Here is a 17063-nt window from a genome sequence, read left to right as displayed (position 1 = left end):
TTTTATTTTCCCAGACTGACTTGCTGTAGTATTTGCACTGTTCTCACTGTGTCACTATTGTTTAGCTTTTCAGCATGTGTGTTTAATCAGGTTGAACTCTACAGGTAAGCCACTTGACTTGAACATGTTTCTATTACTCTCGTTCTCTTCTCTAGTTGGTAGTTACAACTTTGTTCATACATTTTATTCCAGGTACATTATAGTGAAAATGAAAAAGCATGTCCACAATGTTATAATACAAATTATTGGTTTTGACATAGAATGAAAAAAAAAATGTTATTACTTCACTCTCAGCAGTAGGTTAGTTTGTTTGTATTTGTTTGGGTAATTTTATGTAACCGTGATATATAGGTTTGGTTTTGTATTTAAATACTAACAATTAAAAAAAAACATACTTAGCACTACTAGTCACACTTAAAGTTAAGTAGTGGAGCTAATACTGCTAATTATGGCTCTGTTACATCTCCGTGCTCTGATAAGCCACGCCAGTAAGTGGGCGTAAACAATGGGCCTTTTTCTCTTGTCACAGTAAGATGATTATTTCCTGGCTGACTCACTGTCACACTATCATTGCTTACTGGGACACGTCAATAGAACAGTCATCTTTAATGTTATTAGTAACAACTGTGCTTTTCCTACTTTGATAGGCCTTTAAAAGGGTCTTTACATGAAGCCTGCAACTGACACATCTAAACTGAATGCAGTTATCACAATTAATTAATTCATTGATTGATTAATTGAATTGTGGCAGTGCTTTTCCTATAATGACACGTTTAAATGTGTATGTTGGTGTTTATATAATGTCTCACATTGATTGGTATGGTTTTGTAGGTATGCCTAAATAAAGTTTTTAATTTCTCTGGGCAACATCTTTGCTGTTTTTGTTAAGGTGAAATAATGAAAGAAACAGAGAGCCCTGTGTTGTAAACCTAACTGTTTACATAACTGTTGATCCATGATGTAATTGATGTGTGTGTAAATGCGGAGTGTGATTCATAGATGTTAACAATTTCAAAACAGATGTGTCTATGTGTGTGAGCGTGTGTCCTGGACAACCCCTCGTAGCTTATCCCTTTTAAAAAACCACCGACTATGGGTTGGGAATAAACACCATCATTCCATTCCATTGTCTTTTGTACCATAAAAAGCAGAAGGCCAGCTTTTCATCCAAAGCCTGCTGGACTTTTGCCATTGCGTAAATAACGTGCGTAGCCTTTAACAACGGGCGTGGCTTCCTGGTGCATTTTTTGCTGCTTCCGTTCAGTTCAATGCGGAACACAAACACGGACGGAGCTTAGTGGGATTCCTGACAAACTTAACTCAGGCCCGAGGCAAGTTATAAAGGTAAAGCCTATGAAATCTAGCTATTGACACACAGTGATTATAAGTAGCGTGTATGGAACATACCGACCTGAAACTATAACAGTCAGATGAGTTGGACTTATTTTTTGTGATTTCTGTCATATCATACCTGTAATACAGAGTTAAGTGGAGAAAATGTTGCGAAATTAGAGATTAGACCACAGTTTAGACATGAGGTTATGACCTGTGTTGAGAATATTTATGTTTGAAAATGACTAAATAATCTGTGAACAAGAGGTCTATTTTGGAACTGAGCAATTTTGTTACTTGTTGTAATAAAGTTTTATAACAAAGTAAGCTCATAGCCTACCGCAGTTTATTATACTCACTGATCACATATTTCCAATGTAAAATCAGAACTTATAAAGCAACAAACTTTCACTGTCAAATAACTTAATGTTTAAATGTTGATTGATTTGTTTTGAATCAAAATCCAGATTCTAAATTAGATACAAAAAAAAATATACAGTTAAGTTACACACCTAATAAAAGTTACGTTTTACGTGTGATGTCATTTTTCTAAATATTTATTGCATTTAATTTCTCACCTTTCCCCAGGTGTTTGACCTGTCAGGCCAAAAACACAGTCATGTGGCCAAATCAAGGTGGGATATGACAGATAACCAGCATGTATATTTTATAATGTTTTATACCTTATTTTATAATATAGATGTTCTGAAAAGTAAGGTGTGTGTTTGTGATTTTACGTGTATCAGGACCTCCACCTCCAGTGGGCCCACCAAACCCTGCCTACCCTCCTGGCTACAACCCTGCATATCCTGCTGCACCTTCTCCAGGAGTCTTCCCCCAGCCTCCAAATCCAGCATACCCAGCTGGTCAATACCCAGCTGGTCAATACCCAGCTATGGTACCAAATGCACCTCCAGGAACGATGCCTTATGGAGCCCCAGGACCTTATCCTAATCCTATGGCTCCAGGTGGCTATCCAGTGGTCCCTCCTGCAGGTGTTCATCCAGGTCCATACCCACACTCTCCAAAAGGGGGTCACCACAAAGGTCATCATCATGGAGGGATGAATCCCATGACTGGAGCGTTAGCTGGAGGATTAGCAGGAGTGGGAATGGGGGTTGTTGGACACAAAGCCCACAAAAAGATGAAGAAGAAGATGAAGAAAGCACACAAGGGGCACAAGCATGGGCACTACAAACATGGCAAGGTGAGATTGGGTTTGAAGGTGCACCATGGAAGTGTTGTTTAAAATGGTCCCTCCTGCACTAGAAACATTATCTAATATTTATCAATATTAGATAAAAAGGTGAAACTTGAACCTGCCTACGCCCTTCAGCCCCAGGCCTCCAACTTCATTTCAGTCTGCAAACACACACCGGTAGTGAAAGAGAGTAGTGTTGGGGATCATGATTATATTCCACTAGATTGTATTATGAAACATGATACATACTTTTATGAGCACAGACAAAACAATACATTATGAACAGATCTAAGGGATAGTCATGTTATTTCTCTGCACCTTGTGTGTCATCCTGGATCTCACTGTGTTCAACATAACAAAAGTATAATTTCAGTATCAGTTATCCAGCCAGATGCAAATAAGAGAAAAAAATGTGAAAAATGCCCAGCACAGGTTACCAGAGCTTAAAGTGAGTTTGATATTATATAAGACCATTAAAACCAGGAAATCTTTTCACTTGAGATGATTAACCTGCAGTTTTGTTGGCATTTTTTTCCTGAAAAAAAAGACTTCTTTGGCTTACTGATTTGATTATCTTAGAAAGAGCTTACATGTGGCTTTGAACAGGTTCAGTTGAGGTTGGTGCTGTCAGGTGTTTAACACACAGCAGTGGTTTAACAGTTAACCTTATTTCTGTGAGCACAGTGACTGTGATAATCATTTACCCTGCTGGCTTTTAAAGATGATTAATCCAGATGTGGCATTTTAAATGTATGGAATAGTAAAAACCATTTACTTTACACTTAGAATCACACGCAATTCCATACAGGCTGAATGACACAAAAATACTATAATTTTATAAAGAAGTGGACGTAAGCATCATGTTTAAATTTTTATAGAGACCTCTAAATGCGTCTAGGAGATTTTTTACAAGATACTGCAACTAGGTTTGAAAACCATAACCCAGGTGTGCCTTAAAGGTTCTGGGGATTTACTAATCAGGTTCCAGAAACTGTGTGACCTCACTGCAGGTTTTACCCATCTTGAACTCTTTAAGTGTAACCAAGCAAAAGCCCCATTATAAACCAATGGAAAATTAGGAAATTGATCTGTTTCTGGGCGTGACTAGCTTGAAAAAGTTGAATGAATTGAGCCTGAACAATGACAGCGACCTGGGTGGGAGTGGCTGAAAACTCACCTTTTCAAACTACATGTTTGAGATTAAAACCTCATAAGCTAAACACCAAGCTTTGACCTTCTGAAAAGACTGTAGGCAAGATGACGCTGAAAACCCATGATCCATTACAATCACTAACTAACTAATAAGATTTGTTGTCACAGAGCATTGAAAATAGTTAGATGATAATAGCATTCCTTCCACATGATTGTGTCATGACTTATAAACATGTCTACTCTCTGAGTAATGGGAGGTTATCCCCAACCTTTCACCTAGTCCATCAAAATTTCATTGCAAATTTTGCATTTGTATAATGCAGCTTAAATGAAATTTAGCATATATTTTTTTCTCCACAGTCCTCCAGCAGCAGTAGCAGCAGCAGCAGTGACTAAGGCCACCACTTCAAGACACGGCTTTCCGGAAAGAGCAACCAATCAAAAGTCATTCTTATCACATTAAACAGCATTACTGGAAAAATACATAATTTCATCATATCTATTATGGGCTATTTATAACACTAGAAATGTATGCATTGGATGTGAGTATCTCCAGATACTGTCACTAATTTCTTATCTCACTTATGGTGTTGATGTCAAACAGTGTAAATACATACACCTGTGTGCAAACATATTGAAATATTCTAAAGAAGGGCTAATTTTTGGATATATATATATATATATATATATATATACTCATTTGTTTTCTAATTATATGTTCTTTGCTGTACATGACTGCAGAAAAACGTTTGCTTTGTAATTATGTAATTATACATAAAGGACCTTCAATTAATCCTGCTTAATAAATAGAAATAAATGAGAAGCCTAAGATGCGTGTGTCGTCTCCAAGATGTTCAATGATTTGTTATAAACAGTTGCAATACACTTTACGCCCACTAGTGGCCATATAAATAATTATTTTATTGAAGTTTGTAAATACGAACATATTAGAAACACTTTTGAAGCATATGTCTGTTTAATAATCCATGTTTAAATACATGTAAAATATGTGGGACATAAGTTATTTCCGAGAGCAGATCGTCGCTGTTTTAAACCGATGCAACTAGGTTTCTAATGTACGCAATAACTCTTATTTTTTTATGACATCCTTGCATTTAATCTACCATGTTGTAGCATAATGTCCCACAAATGTGTTACGTACGTGTTACGTGATTTTCTGGGGCGTCTTGGGGTCAGACTCGGGATGGGGGATGGGGGGTGGGGGGTGCTGGGTGGAAGGGGAAAGTTCAGAGGTGATAATTTTGTTGTCTTTGTGTAAAGGAGTGGAGCTCGATCTCACATCACTCTTCCCTCTTCCCCGAGTCCTCTCTAAACTCTCCCCCGGGTTTCTACCCTCCCGAACCTCTCCCCTTCTACCCTTACAACCCCAACCCTCCCCCCGGTCACTTACCAGCGCAGGAGTTAGGTGAGTTTTATTTTGATGTTTGCTGTTTTTGTGTTTGTTGTTATGATCAGAAGTAGCGGAAAGAAATCGCGCCCAGCAGCTAGCCGCTGCTCGTCCAGCGTGCTAACAAGGCCGCACGGCGATGAGCACGCAGTCTCAGCACAGGGGAAGTTTGATTTTAATGTCGCCTTTGAAAAAAAAAGTGCTGTTTATTGTTCAGCGCTTGTATTGGATCAAAAGAGGGCCTGGCTGCCATGCCATGAAGGGTGTCGATATTTGGTCAGCTATTGGTAACGTTGAGTAATTAAGCGAAGTAGCTAGCTTTGCTAAGTAGCGCACGCATGCTCCATTCATTTTCCCCAACACGGTGAGCAACCAAAATGCTAAGCGGCTAACAGTCTCACAACAAGCTTTAATAGTTAAACGGACTTACTTTAAACTGAAAAACACGAGCGTAGTGACTAACTAATATATTTGCTTTTCATAGTGAATATACGTGGGAATGTATCTGACGAAATACAGCCTAAACTTTAGTAATGAAGGGCAAATAGTCCTCACGTTTGTTGGTAAACTTGATTCATAGCTAATGATGGAGGCATCGTTAGCACACACCATATGTTTTTTTGCACATAGCCTTGAGATGAATTCAGCGCTAATACACTTGTTTGGAGTCACGATAACTTATTTCTAGTCGAGATAATCCTCAGATGTCTGAAAATAAGATGCTCCTTAAAAGCAGCATGCGATTGGCACAGGGAAAATGAGCCTTTAGCCATTTTTTTTTTTGTGTGTTTCATCGTCAGTTTTCAAGAGCATTCACGTTAGCTTAGGCTATGGCACAGATTTATCATACACTTTTTGAATGGGTTCACGTTTATTTCCAGAGGGGAAATTTGTAATATGGAAAACTAACATTTATAACACAATATGTTAATAAGTTTGTTATCTAACTTGCACATTTAGTCAAAGGATGAGGCATGGGCTGGTTTGACTGAACTGAATGTTTTAGTTTCTCTTATAATTAGTAAGATAGGGCCCATCAAGTACTTTGTGTAATGATAATATTTAAATCTGTGACTGCTGAGTAACGTTATATCTGTATTTTCAAGAATTATGAAAGCTCAGTAGGTCAGAACATTTTATATTAGCCAGTGCTAAGATGTACTGTTAGCTCACCATGTATGAATGTTGCTGTATAGTCATGCTACAGAGACACACCTCACGTGTTAACCGCTTTGCTTATTATGTGTAAGTCAATGTTAACAGACCATTGTCATTAATGTGATAGAGAAACTCTACCTGTCTCACTTAATGTCACCCCTAATCTGCATTCATGTTGTTCATTTTTTCTTTACTCTGCCTCAATTTAGCCCTGTCACACGATCACCCATGGTATTTTACTTCTGCTATGTTTGTATGTCCCTTTTAGATCTATCTCGGTGACCAAAGACCCCAGTTCCATACGGACGGCTAAGTTGCATTTGCAGTTATGGACTCCGGTGTGATTGAAGGAGGGCTCAATGTCACCCTTACCATTAGGCTGCTCATGCATGGCAAGGTGAGGTCACCCATCAGCTGCTTGTGTCAGCACTCTAATAGACTATGACATTATATTTATGGAAATGAAGTCCTTGGGGGATGTTGAAGGGCTGGGGCTTTGATGTGATGAGTAAGGGTATTGACATGATGATGGTATCCTGTATCTCAAAGCAAAGTGGAATGGTGTTTTGGCATGTCACTGTGCTGGCGCTCGTACATAAGAGATCGTATTTGCTTCGTGTCTAAATGTGTCACTTCCCAAGTTGGACTCACTCTGCTAAAATATTCAAATGTTCCCCTTTGCTATTGTTTGGTTATTTCAAAAAGAGTGAGATATCTTTCTGAGAGTTATACTCATCAGCCTCTCAAATATACAGTTATGTCCTTTATACCTTCAGAATTTCAGAGACATCTCCTTCCTCTGCATTTCTCTCTGAATGATCACAGAGCAGCTTGAAAGATCAAATGCATTCAAACAGCCATTTCTACATCTCTATTAAACACTTGGTTAAATTCCCGACTGGGAGGCCTGACATTGTATTTGCCGTTGTCACTGATCCATCTGGCTTTCACAACAGTGCCATAACCACACACTTGTTGCTTCTTGAGTTCCACAGTGACCTGTTGTTATTGTGGTTTCAAGTGCTGAGATGCCATGTGGCAAGAAGCGGCTGCTCAAAATCTGACTCTGACACGTCAGCTCATACTGCTGACAAACCAAACTGTGATACATCCAGAAAAAAAAAAAGATTCTCCAAATTTTCTGCTAGCTCGTAGCATCCAAGAAGAGGCCCCAGCCCTGGCTATGCATTAGCAGCCTAGATATACTGTGCACTTGCCTGCATCCTGGATCTCACTGTGGTCAACAGTACCATCTCAAGTCTGCATGGGATTAGACAGAAGCAGCAACTGCCTGTGATAAAGATCTTGGAAAGTCATTATCAATCACACTTTTGGGGTGTTTTCCTCAATTTAATAGGCCACCACTTTAGCCATCTGTAATGAACTATGAACTATTTTGATCATCAGCTAATCAGCGGAAGCATCCTGAATTATTAAAATGGATTACATCTTATGCTCATAACCACTGAGGAATTTCTGCAGGAGGTGCACTTACAATGCCGCTTTTTATTCTTGTCCAAGATTTAGGAAACTGTACATGTATGGCCTTATTCATTGAAGTTTTTTTATTCCCAGGTAGACTAAACAAGCCATAGCTAGAGAGGTGAAGCGTGTCCTACTCTGTGGTAGTAATAATTGTCAAGTATGAAAAGATGATTAATCATGCTAATAGAATGGCATCTCTCTTTGTTTTAGGAAGTTGGAAGTATTATCGGAAAGGTAAGCTGCTGTTTAATATAACTGACATTTTGAATATTTATCACTATTTAAAGGTCTGCATGTTTTAAGTGATAATGAATCTGACTTTGGTGTGATCTTCTACTAATAGAAAGGTGAATCTGTGAAGAAGATGAGAGAAGAGGTGAGGTCTTTTCTTCCTGTTTCTCTGCTATAGTTATGATACAGTACAGTGGGAGTTGTACAGTTTGTCTTTACGAATCGGAAATATTCCACATTTCTTCTTTCAGTTCCTTACTTTTCTTTTTGTCTCTAGAGTGGCGCTCGTATCAATATCTCTGAGGGCAATTGTCCTGAGAGGATCATTACACTGGCAGGTCCAACCACCGCCATCTTTAAAGCATTCTCCATGATCATTGAAAAGCTGGAAGAGGTGGGTCACAGTTTATACTGTCTAATGGATTTGCAGGTCATCAGTGACCAGTCTAAACACAAACAACACATTAACCTTTGTCTTCACATTTTTGCCAGGACATAAGCAGCTCAATGACAAACAGCACAGCTACCAGCAAGCCCCCAGTGACCCTACGCATTGTGGTGCCTGCCAGCCAGTGTGGCTCCCTCATCGGGAAAGGTGGCTGCAAAATCAAGGAAATTCGAGAGGTATGCAGAGACAAGCGCATGTAATACAATACCTATAAAAAAAATAAGAATGTTAGGTTTAATCTCCTCGTCATCTTTCTACCTGTGGATTTTAGTACATCAAGCACTGATTATACTCAGCAGGTCTTAAATTCTTATCTCATTTCCATCTATTTATATGCCTCAGTCAACCGGTGCTCAGGTACAAGTGGCAGGAGACATGCTCCCTAACTCCACGGAGCGTGCCATCACCATCGCTGGCACTCCCCAGTCGATAATTGAGTGTGTGAAGCAGATCTGCGTGGTCATGCTTGAGGTAAGTAGACTCATGAAGGCAGTGAAGCAAATGAAGTGGCAGCTGTTGACCTGTAAATTAATAATGGGAAATACTGTGGTCTCTGGCTTTTGTCCGTTGTGTGTTGAGCTTGGACCAGGGATGTCTTGAGCTGATTGACGGGATCGGAACCGATACTGTAGTGTTTTAAAGATATTGTAAAAACACTATAGGGCACTATGTAAAACATAATACGATCCTGAACATTGTTATAAGTAACTGTTGAAGAAAACTTTTAATACCGGCTATATTTTCCTAAAGCAAAAACTGTTAAGTGGTAAATAAACTGTAATTGCTTCACTTATTTTTTTTCCAAGCATGTTAGGCTAAGTTTACACAATTCAGTTGTCCTATGTACAAAAAATATGAACATCAGATTGAGACAGATCTTCAAAGGATGAGGTAAAGCTAAACCAAGACATTCCTAGTATGGACCTCATGAAAATTTTTAAGACTTTCATGTTGCTGTACTTTGTACTATATCTATAATATTACTAGTACAAGTAATAGTATAATACATTTGCAATGTAAAAACCAATGAAACATTATTGACATGTAGCGTGATTTAATTTTTTTTCCCCAGCTTCACTGTTTGATGGCATGGATAGTAAGATAATGACACATGCTTTGTCTCCTCTGCAGTCTCCCCCTAAGGGGGTCACTATCCCGTACCGACCCAAGCCTTCAGGATCCCCCGTCATCTTTGCAGGCGGACAGGTATATACAACGCTTCAGAGGGACACTGGATCTCACCTGTTTAATCATGATGTTTTGGGGGATATTTATTACTGCAGTTGTCTCTATCACTTGGGTTTTGATGAGTGTGGAATATACATTTGTGCAGAATATTATATATGGCGAAGTCTTGACGTGTGATGAAAGGCTCTGAATATACTTAAAGTAAGAAAAACATCTTGAAAGACAAATCCAGTTTGGATACTTTTATGATTGATTGGCTGAGTCATAATAGTCAGTTGAAAGAGTAGCTGTTGAAGGTGTTTAAGTTTAGAGAACAGTTGAAAGAAGAATTGCTTGTGTTAATTGTTTCGAAAGTGTATCAGCAACTTTAGTATTGGGATGATCGTAAAACATTTGTGTTATAGGGAGTTTGTTAAAACGCCTTCAGTTTGTTTGACCCCCTGCCCCAGAGTCTGTTTTGTTGTTTCAGAAGTAAGGCGACCTATTTCCTACTATTGTTGGTCTGAACCAAAACCCTTTCTGATGCTTGTTGGCCTAACATTACAAGGTCTTTTATCTTACTAAATACGTTTTTTATTCTTTGGAAAAAAAACCCTCTCCTTCTGGTTTTCCTTAATTCCACTGCAGTGTCTCTAAAGATTTCTCTTTTCCCAGAAATGTGGAGACTTTGGACAAGACATACATATTGATATTCTTTAAATGATTTATTTATTTTTTTTTAATATAGAAAAGTTTTGGTGAGTTGGAATTTGGAAGAGATACTTATATATTAGGAGAATGTAGCTCGAGCAGTAACAAAATCAGATGTGAGGCCTATGAAAGCTTTGTTTTCATTTGTTTCAGGCATATGCCGTACAAGGACAGCACGCGATTCCACAGCCAGATGTAAGTGCAGTAGACATTTTTACATGACCCCCACCACTCCCACCCATAATTACAACTGTCCTCTACCAAAATGTGCAACCACCCACACCTCGTTTTACAGCCTATAAGTGTAGATGCACTTGCCCCTAGATTTTATTTTACTGTGCCTCCCTTCGATCAACTATTGTCAGATTTTGTTGCCATTTAGAGAGCAGCAGCACTGTTAGCACTTCATGTTCGTATAGTTCCTCAGTTGACTGGCCGTCAGTTGTTAATTAAACTGACATTTGTTGTTTGTGTTTGTCCAGACTCTCCACTGTTCCATGAATAATAATATGTTCCTGCTGCTCACTCTTTTCTGTTTTTCCGTTTGTTGTTCTGTCTTGTTTTACATTTCGTTCATTAGTCTGTCCCAAATGAACATGTTGTATTTCCCCCCCCCCCTCTTCATTAACCATTCATTGTTACTTTGTCCTCTGCCCATGTGTCCCTTTACTCAATTAATCTTTCTCTATCTTTTTTTAAATGAGCTATAGATGTCCTCTCAGGTATTGGTTGGTGTTAGACTAAATGTTACTAGTTTTATCTGCCACTGAAAATTATCAACAGAATTAGAAATTCCCGGTCAAATATAAGATAAGATGTGGTATATGGTAAAAATTAATGGGAAATAAATAAAATATGGGAAAAACATATAGAGTTCAGATATGTACTTATTTTTTCAAGTTCCTTAAGCAGTGTGATTACTTTTATGTAATAAGTTTGTCATTGCTTAAAACAGTTTTTTTTATTGTAGAGATCTTGCCTTCCAGCTATAGTGGTGATAACTGGTACAATGTTAAACTAAGTTGAGACTGTCTCAGTTATGTTTGGGTCCTCTGTTGGAGTTGGTCAGGAAATCCCCTGCATATTGAGAGCTCCTCCCTTGTGTATTGTGACTTTCCTCTGACCCTGAAGACTGCAAGAAAACATTATCAAGAGATGCAGCCTGCACTTTGGAGGAAAACTTGTGGGGTACCCTTCATAGACAAGTCCTAAGACACACTGATTGCCAGACACCAGTGATCCATGTAGAGCATTTTGAAAGGATAAGAGATCTTTGTACACATTACTGTATTAACCAAATGTGTGTGAAATCTCGTTTTTTGTTTTTCCTTTGGAGTTGCTTTGTGTAGCTGTCTGTACTGACTGTGATGTTTTTTTTCTGTTTTTCCCTCTTCCTGTGTTTTCCATTTCCTCAATTTCTCTCCCTGCCTCCTCTCTCACTCTCACAGTCTTCCTCTGCTGCTATCTCTCCACAGCTCACCAAGCTTCACCAGCTGGCTATGCAGCAGAGCCCCTTCCCCATCGCACCAAGCAACCAGGGATTCACTGGTATGCAGCATGACATAACCCCCTCCTATCAATTGGACATTTTATCCATTTGTTTGCCTCAAAAGTCAGAGATATATCGATACAAACACAAACATTATATTGTTTTTTTTTTTTGGGTTCCTCAAATGTACTTGGAAGAAACAAAAAACATATAACTAGTTAAGACTTAAGTACTTAAATAGTGGCCATGCATCATTTTAAACATATACCAATTTACCAGTTGAGAAAGCCAACTGGTAAAACAAAGAACAAAGAGATTATAGTTTTTGTTTTTGACTCTGTCACAGACATTCAGCAGTGGATTTTAAAGTTTAAAGGTTTTTTTTTTGGGTGCTGTATCAGACTGCATTATGTTGAAAGGTGTCCCTAATATTTAGCTCATTTCTTTTTCATGTAATTCATGATAAGGCAATCCAGACAAAAAATACACAACAAACTACACACTACCTGTGATGAAAAGGACATAAATCTTAAACTAGGAACTTTAACAAAGTTGTAAAAATGGAATGAGTCCAAGCCTTGCTGAGATACACTGAATATTTGATTGCCCCATGTATTAATAATGTTATAATTTCATTCCTTTAATGAATACAGTTTAATGTTAATTTTGCCTTTTGTGTTCACAGACACTTCAGAATTTTAAGTTTTCCAACTCTCCTGATGAAATTTATGGCTTTTTCGGCATATTAATCTCATAATGTGTTTTTCTGTCATCTAAGTGCTACACGCTTTATATTGCATTTAGATTGATTTGCACATTTCAGCATATTGTTTTTGCTAATTTAATCATTGTTGCTTATCATTTTCTTGTTTGTTTATTTTTCAGGGATAGATGCTTCTGCTCAAACCAGTTCCCATGAGATGACCATTCCAAATGATGTAAGTGCTAAAGTGCATTTTTATCTGTTAAACGGTTTTCAGTTAAGGCATGTGTTGTGTCTCAATGTTAACCATGCTGTGAGACTGGGAGTAAAACCACGAAAAAGTTTTTAAAAAAATGCTTCATGTGAATGACAACCTTTTGTGCATAAAATTCTATTAAAGTTAATTCCAGGTTTCTAACTTTACCTGAGGCGTGTGTTCATTATGTTATTCAGGGTCTGTTAAACGTTCCTGTCACTTAACCTTCCTGCTTTTCTCCCCTCTAGCTTATTGGGTGCATCATCGGCCGCCAGGGAGCCAAGATCAATGAGATCAGGCAAATGTCGGGCGCCCAGATCAAGATTGCGAATCCAGTGGACGGATCGACTGACCGCCAGGTCACCATCACAGGCTCGCCTGCCAGCATCAGTCTGGCGGAGTACCTCATCAACGCCAGGTGAGATAATCAGTTATATAATAAGCTTGCTCTGGGCAGGTGGTTCATTCAGTCACAGGCTTTAATAAATCAAAACACTGCATTCGCTGTAACATTAAGTTAAAAACAAGTAAAAAGTAAAGAAAATAGTTATTTGGGAGTGCCTGATTTTCTTTTCCTTCCTTTCTTTTTTTGATCTTTTTTCTAAATTTGGTCCTGCTGTTCTGTCCCATGCTGTTGTGCTGGGCTGTCACGTCTCTCTAGTTTATGTGCCTAATATCACATGCAGTTACATAACTGGCCTACCTGCTTATGTGTGCCTAATTTGGATATTTGTGGAAATTCTCTCAGTCTACTTTTGTGTTGATTTCCTTTCTCTACCTTTTGCTTAGCTCCACATTGATCCATGATCCATCACAAGAGATGCGATTTTTTTTTCTCTCTCTTTGCTTTTCTTTTTAACTGACAGATTTATTTCTAATGAAGCTTTTTGTCCTGTGTTTTGGTCACATCCCTGAGTGATTCCCCCACACCCCGCCACTCCTCCTACCCCTAACTCCCCCCCTCCCACCCATTACTCACCAGCCTGCCCTGTGACCCATCCCGACTGTGTTGTCCCTCTCTCCTTGTCTCTCTTTCTACAGTGTAGAGTCCTCTAAACCTCCTCCCTCCTCCTCCTCCTTGAACCCTGAACAGACCAGCCTGTGCCCTCCCTCCACCTCTACTACTACTACTACTACTACCACTACTACTACTACTACCACCACCTCCTCTGCTGCTACCTCCTCCTTCTCTTCCTCCTCCTCCTCTTCCTCCTGTGTGGTGCCCCCCTCAGCCTCCATCCCTCTGTCCTTGTTGGCTCCAGGGCCGCCTCCTCCCTCTTCTTCCTCCTCCTCTTCCTCCTCCACTGATTCCCTGCTCCCCAGCTCTCCTGCCTGTGTGTCGAGTCTCCTCAGTCTCAAGCCCCTCCCTCTCCTGGCCCTCCATGTTGTCAGCGGGGCCAGTAACCCTGCACACCCAATCCCCACTGAGCCCAAAATCGCCCCAGAGCTCGGCTCCAAGTCTAAAAGGCGAAGGCTCTCCCCTTACTAACGAAGGAAACATAAGTCATCTATTACTAAAGTACTGACAATGCTCTTTGTTGTCTGTACCTGCACTTGCTTTTGTATCTGGCTGTGCCATGCCACGCTTACTACAGAAAACAGATGCACACAACTAAGTGATATACAGCCAGAAAGGTGGTTGCTGCCATATTTATAAAATAGATATCTGTAGCTTGATTTGGCCTGTCTCCTAAAGAAATGACATGTTGAGTGCATTATATTTTTAACTTTGAACTTTGAACTTAGCATGGACAGTGAACTATTTCACAGATTTACTGAAGCATTTCTCTCTTTGTGTAAGCTCTGCTCAGGTAGCGGCTCTCTTTAAGATGTCAAATTGTATTTATGGGGATAGTTTTTCTTGTAGTGAATTTTAAGTGACTAATGTTAGCTGTCATAATGGAGAGTAGGTGTATCACTTTTTTCTGCTTATGTATGAAACTGTTGTAATTTCAATTCCGACTTAATCTGCCCTCAGGTATCAAAGGCACCAAATCATCTTTTAGGTCATGTTACCAGTTTAGCTTCAGCTTAAAGGAATAGTTTAACATTGCAGGTACACACTAACATTCTTTCCTCAGAGTTAAAGAAAATCGATACCATTGTCACGTCTATACAGTAAATATGTAGCTGGTGCTAGAACATCGTCACTTTAGCTCAGCCAAAAGACTGGAAACATCTAGAGGCAAAGACTAAAAGGTTCAGCTATCACCTTTTTAGCTCACTAATAAGCATGTTACAGTGCATTTGTTTAAACGTCACTTCCTGGAGTTATGGCAAGACCTCACAAACTTACATTGCTCAGTCAAGAAATAGTCCAACTCATAACACCCTGTAAAATCACAAGGGTTATTTTTGCACTTCAGTTTGTGTATAAATTAAACAAAGAAGATAAGATAAAATTGTTTTAATTTGTGAGCATCAGAAATGCTGGTAGAGAGCTAGGCTGGCTTTTCTCTCCTTGTTTACAGTCTTCATGCTAAGCTAATCTAAACAGCCGCTGGCCGTGGCTTCATATTTCGTGGGTAGACGTGAGAGCAGTATTGAACTTCTTATCTAACTTAGCAAGAAAGCAAATAAGTGCATATTCCAAAATGTTGAACTCTGCCTTTAATGCAGCTCCATTAACAAACCATAAAGTATCAGTTTGAGATCTGACTGATCAGCTGTTGATAAATGTTATCACAGGCAAACTGGACACCTAGCTGATCTCCTTACACAGAATTTTATTATATTATTGTAATGTATAGTTAATAAGGTTGACATTTATCTTGTCTGTCTGATTGCATGCCTTATTTTTTTTCTCCCTCCCTGGTCTCCGGGTGTCTCTCTGTCTGTTTCTCCAGGCTTTCCTCTGAGGCCACAGGACTGGCAGCCAACTGATAAGACACTGCATCTGCACTAAATCTCACTTTTATATCATCGGCTACCATAAAGCAGTCAATGCAACTATCCACCTTAAGAGTTTATATATTATACTGCCTCTTCCTCATTTGAAATCATATCAACCACCACCAATTTGATCCGCTGAGTTCATTATTTATTTTCTTTGTTTTGGTTTTAGTCAAAAAAAAAAGCAAACAATTAGGTTTTTAATTCCCTTTTTGAGTCGAGTTGGAGGTTTTAATGATTTGTTATTAGACTTTTTTTTTTTTTTTTTTTTTTTTTTTGGATGGATCCCTCACTCTCTTCCCTTTTCTTTCTTTGCCATCACAGAGGAGTAGAGTTGGAAAACTCTGAATAGGCATATAGATTTAGTTCTGTACAGTCAGTTTTTTTCTTTAAAAAGGAAAAGACAAAAAAGGAAAAATCAAAAAAAAAAAAATCAAAAATAAGAATAGAGTGACTGTTTTATTGTGTTTATATACTTCCCCTTTTTTCTCACCCAGTTCCACAAGTCGGTCTGTCCATTTCTCGTCCACACTCACTTGCTTTAAATATACACAGCATTCTCCCCCTTTGTCACCCTTTCAACTGAAGTGCTTGTAACATGGATTACACTCGTGTCACTGAGGAGAATACGTAGCTGTACATGCACTGTCACTGGTTATATTTGGTTAAAAAGACAAATGTTCTAACACTTACAGTTGAATTTATCCAGATAATTTAAAATGTGTATTACTGCGCATGTCAGTCCCTTGACCCCACATGTCATTCCTGTTTTTCCCCCTCTCCTGGTCCTGAGATCATGTGTTGATATTTTGCTGGGATGGGAGGTTTTTGGGGTTTGGGCTTGGCTCAAGGGATTGGAAGCAGAGGGTTCTCCTCGCTTTTTTTGTAAAGACTGATATATACTAAAAAAAATGTTGGAATATTTGTTTTAAATGGAGGAAATATTTTTTTTAACTACCAAAGGGGGGATTAACTCCTGGACACTGACTGATCTGTCTATTAAATGTGATGAGGCTGAGAACTGAAATCATTTGAAGCTCTGGAACTAGACAAAGAAAGGGTTGTGAGTTAACACTAGTTTCCTGCTCTTTGCTTTGCTCAAGTCAGAATTTATTTTATTTTTTATTTGCAGGAAAGAGAACTTTTGTGCACGTTTTTGAGACTGTAGACCTGGGTGCCACAACATTGTTTAAAAAATACAGAAATAAAGATGTGAAATGCTCAAACCACATATTCTCTAGAGTATTATGTCACCGTTCAGTTTACAGAGCACGCATATTCAGTTTTTACAGGTTTGATTTTATTTTAAATTGTTTCTTAAATATATTTATTGTACAGTTACAATAATGCAGTATAAAAAGCAAACATTTCAGTTCATACCGGGTTGTTTCTATCAGCATCATGGGAAACACAAGTACCTCCATAGCTGA

The 17063-nt window shown here is 38.8% G+C and overlaps 2 protein-coding genes across 5 annotated transcripts; both read left to right on the top strand.

Moving 5' to 3' along the window:
• Positions 1–1258: 1258 nt before the first annotated feature.
• prr13 (proline rich 13) lies at positions 1259–4514 on the top strand. 2 transcript variants are annotated; one of them, XM_041035110.1, is made up of 4 exons: positions 1259–1331; positions 1921–1967; positions 2079–2539; positions 4046–4514. In XM_041035110.1, the coding sequence occupies exons 2-4, from the start codon at positions 1952–1954 to the stop codon at positions 4079–4081; spliced, it is 513 nt and encodes a 170-aa protein (XP_040891044.1). In that variant the 5' UTR covers positions 1259–1331; positions 1921–1951; the 3' UTR covers positions 4082–4514. The 2 variants fall into 2 exon arrangements, with proteins under 2 accessions (XP_040891044.1, XP_040891043.1); XM_041035109.1 differs by having other exon boundaries at positions 1264–1344.
• A 445-nt stretch (positions 4515–4959) lies between these two features.
• Positions 4960–16862, top strand: LOC121179106 (poly(rC)-binding protein 2). Of its 3 annotated transcripts, none has more exons than XM_041033736.1 (13): positions 4960–5111; positions 6520–6648; positions 7947–7970; positions 8080–8112; positions 8245–8361; positions 8460–8591; positions 8758–8886; positions 9547–9621; positions 10447–10488; positions 11769–11841; positions 12668–12720; positions 12990–13159; positions 15588–16862. In XM_041033736.1, exons 2-13 carry the CDS (start codon positions 6580–6582, stop codon positions 15622–15624), a joined length of 954 nt encoding a protein of 317 aa, XP_040889670.1. In that variant the 5' UTR covers positions 4960–5111; positions 6520–6579; the 3' UTR covers positions 15625–16862. The 3 variants fall into 3 exon arrangements, with proteins under 3 accessions (XP_040889670.1, XP_040889669.1, XP_040889671.1); XM_041033735.1 differs by having other exon boundaries at positions 11742–11841; XM_041033737.1 differs by lacking the exon at positions 10447–10488 and having other exon boundaries at positions 11742–11841.
• The last annotated feature ends 201 nt before the right edge of the window (positions 16863–17063 follow it).

This window comes from Toxotes jaculatrix, chromosome 3, assembly GCF_017976425.1.
Source record: "Toxotes jaculatrix isolate fToxJac2 chromosome 3, fToxJac2.pri, whole genome shotgun sequence".
Lineage (NCBI taxonomy): Eukaryota > Metazoa > Chordata > Actinopteri > Toxotidae > Toxotes > Toxotes jaculatrix.
This window is presented reverse-complemented; position numbering and strand designations above follow the sequence as displayed.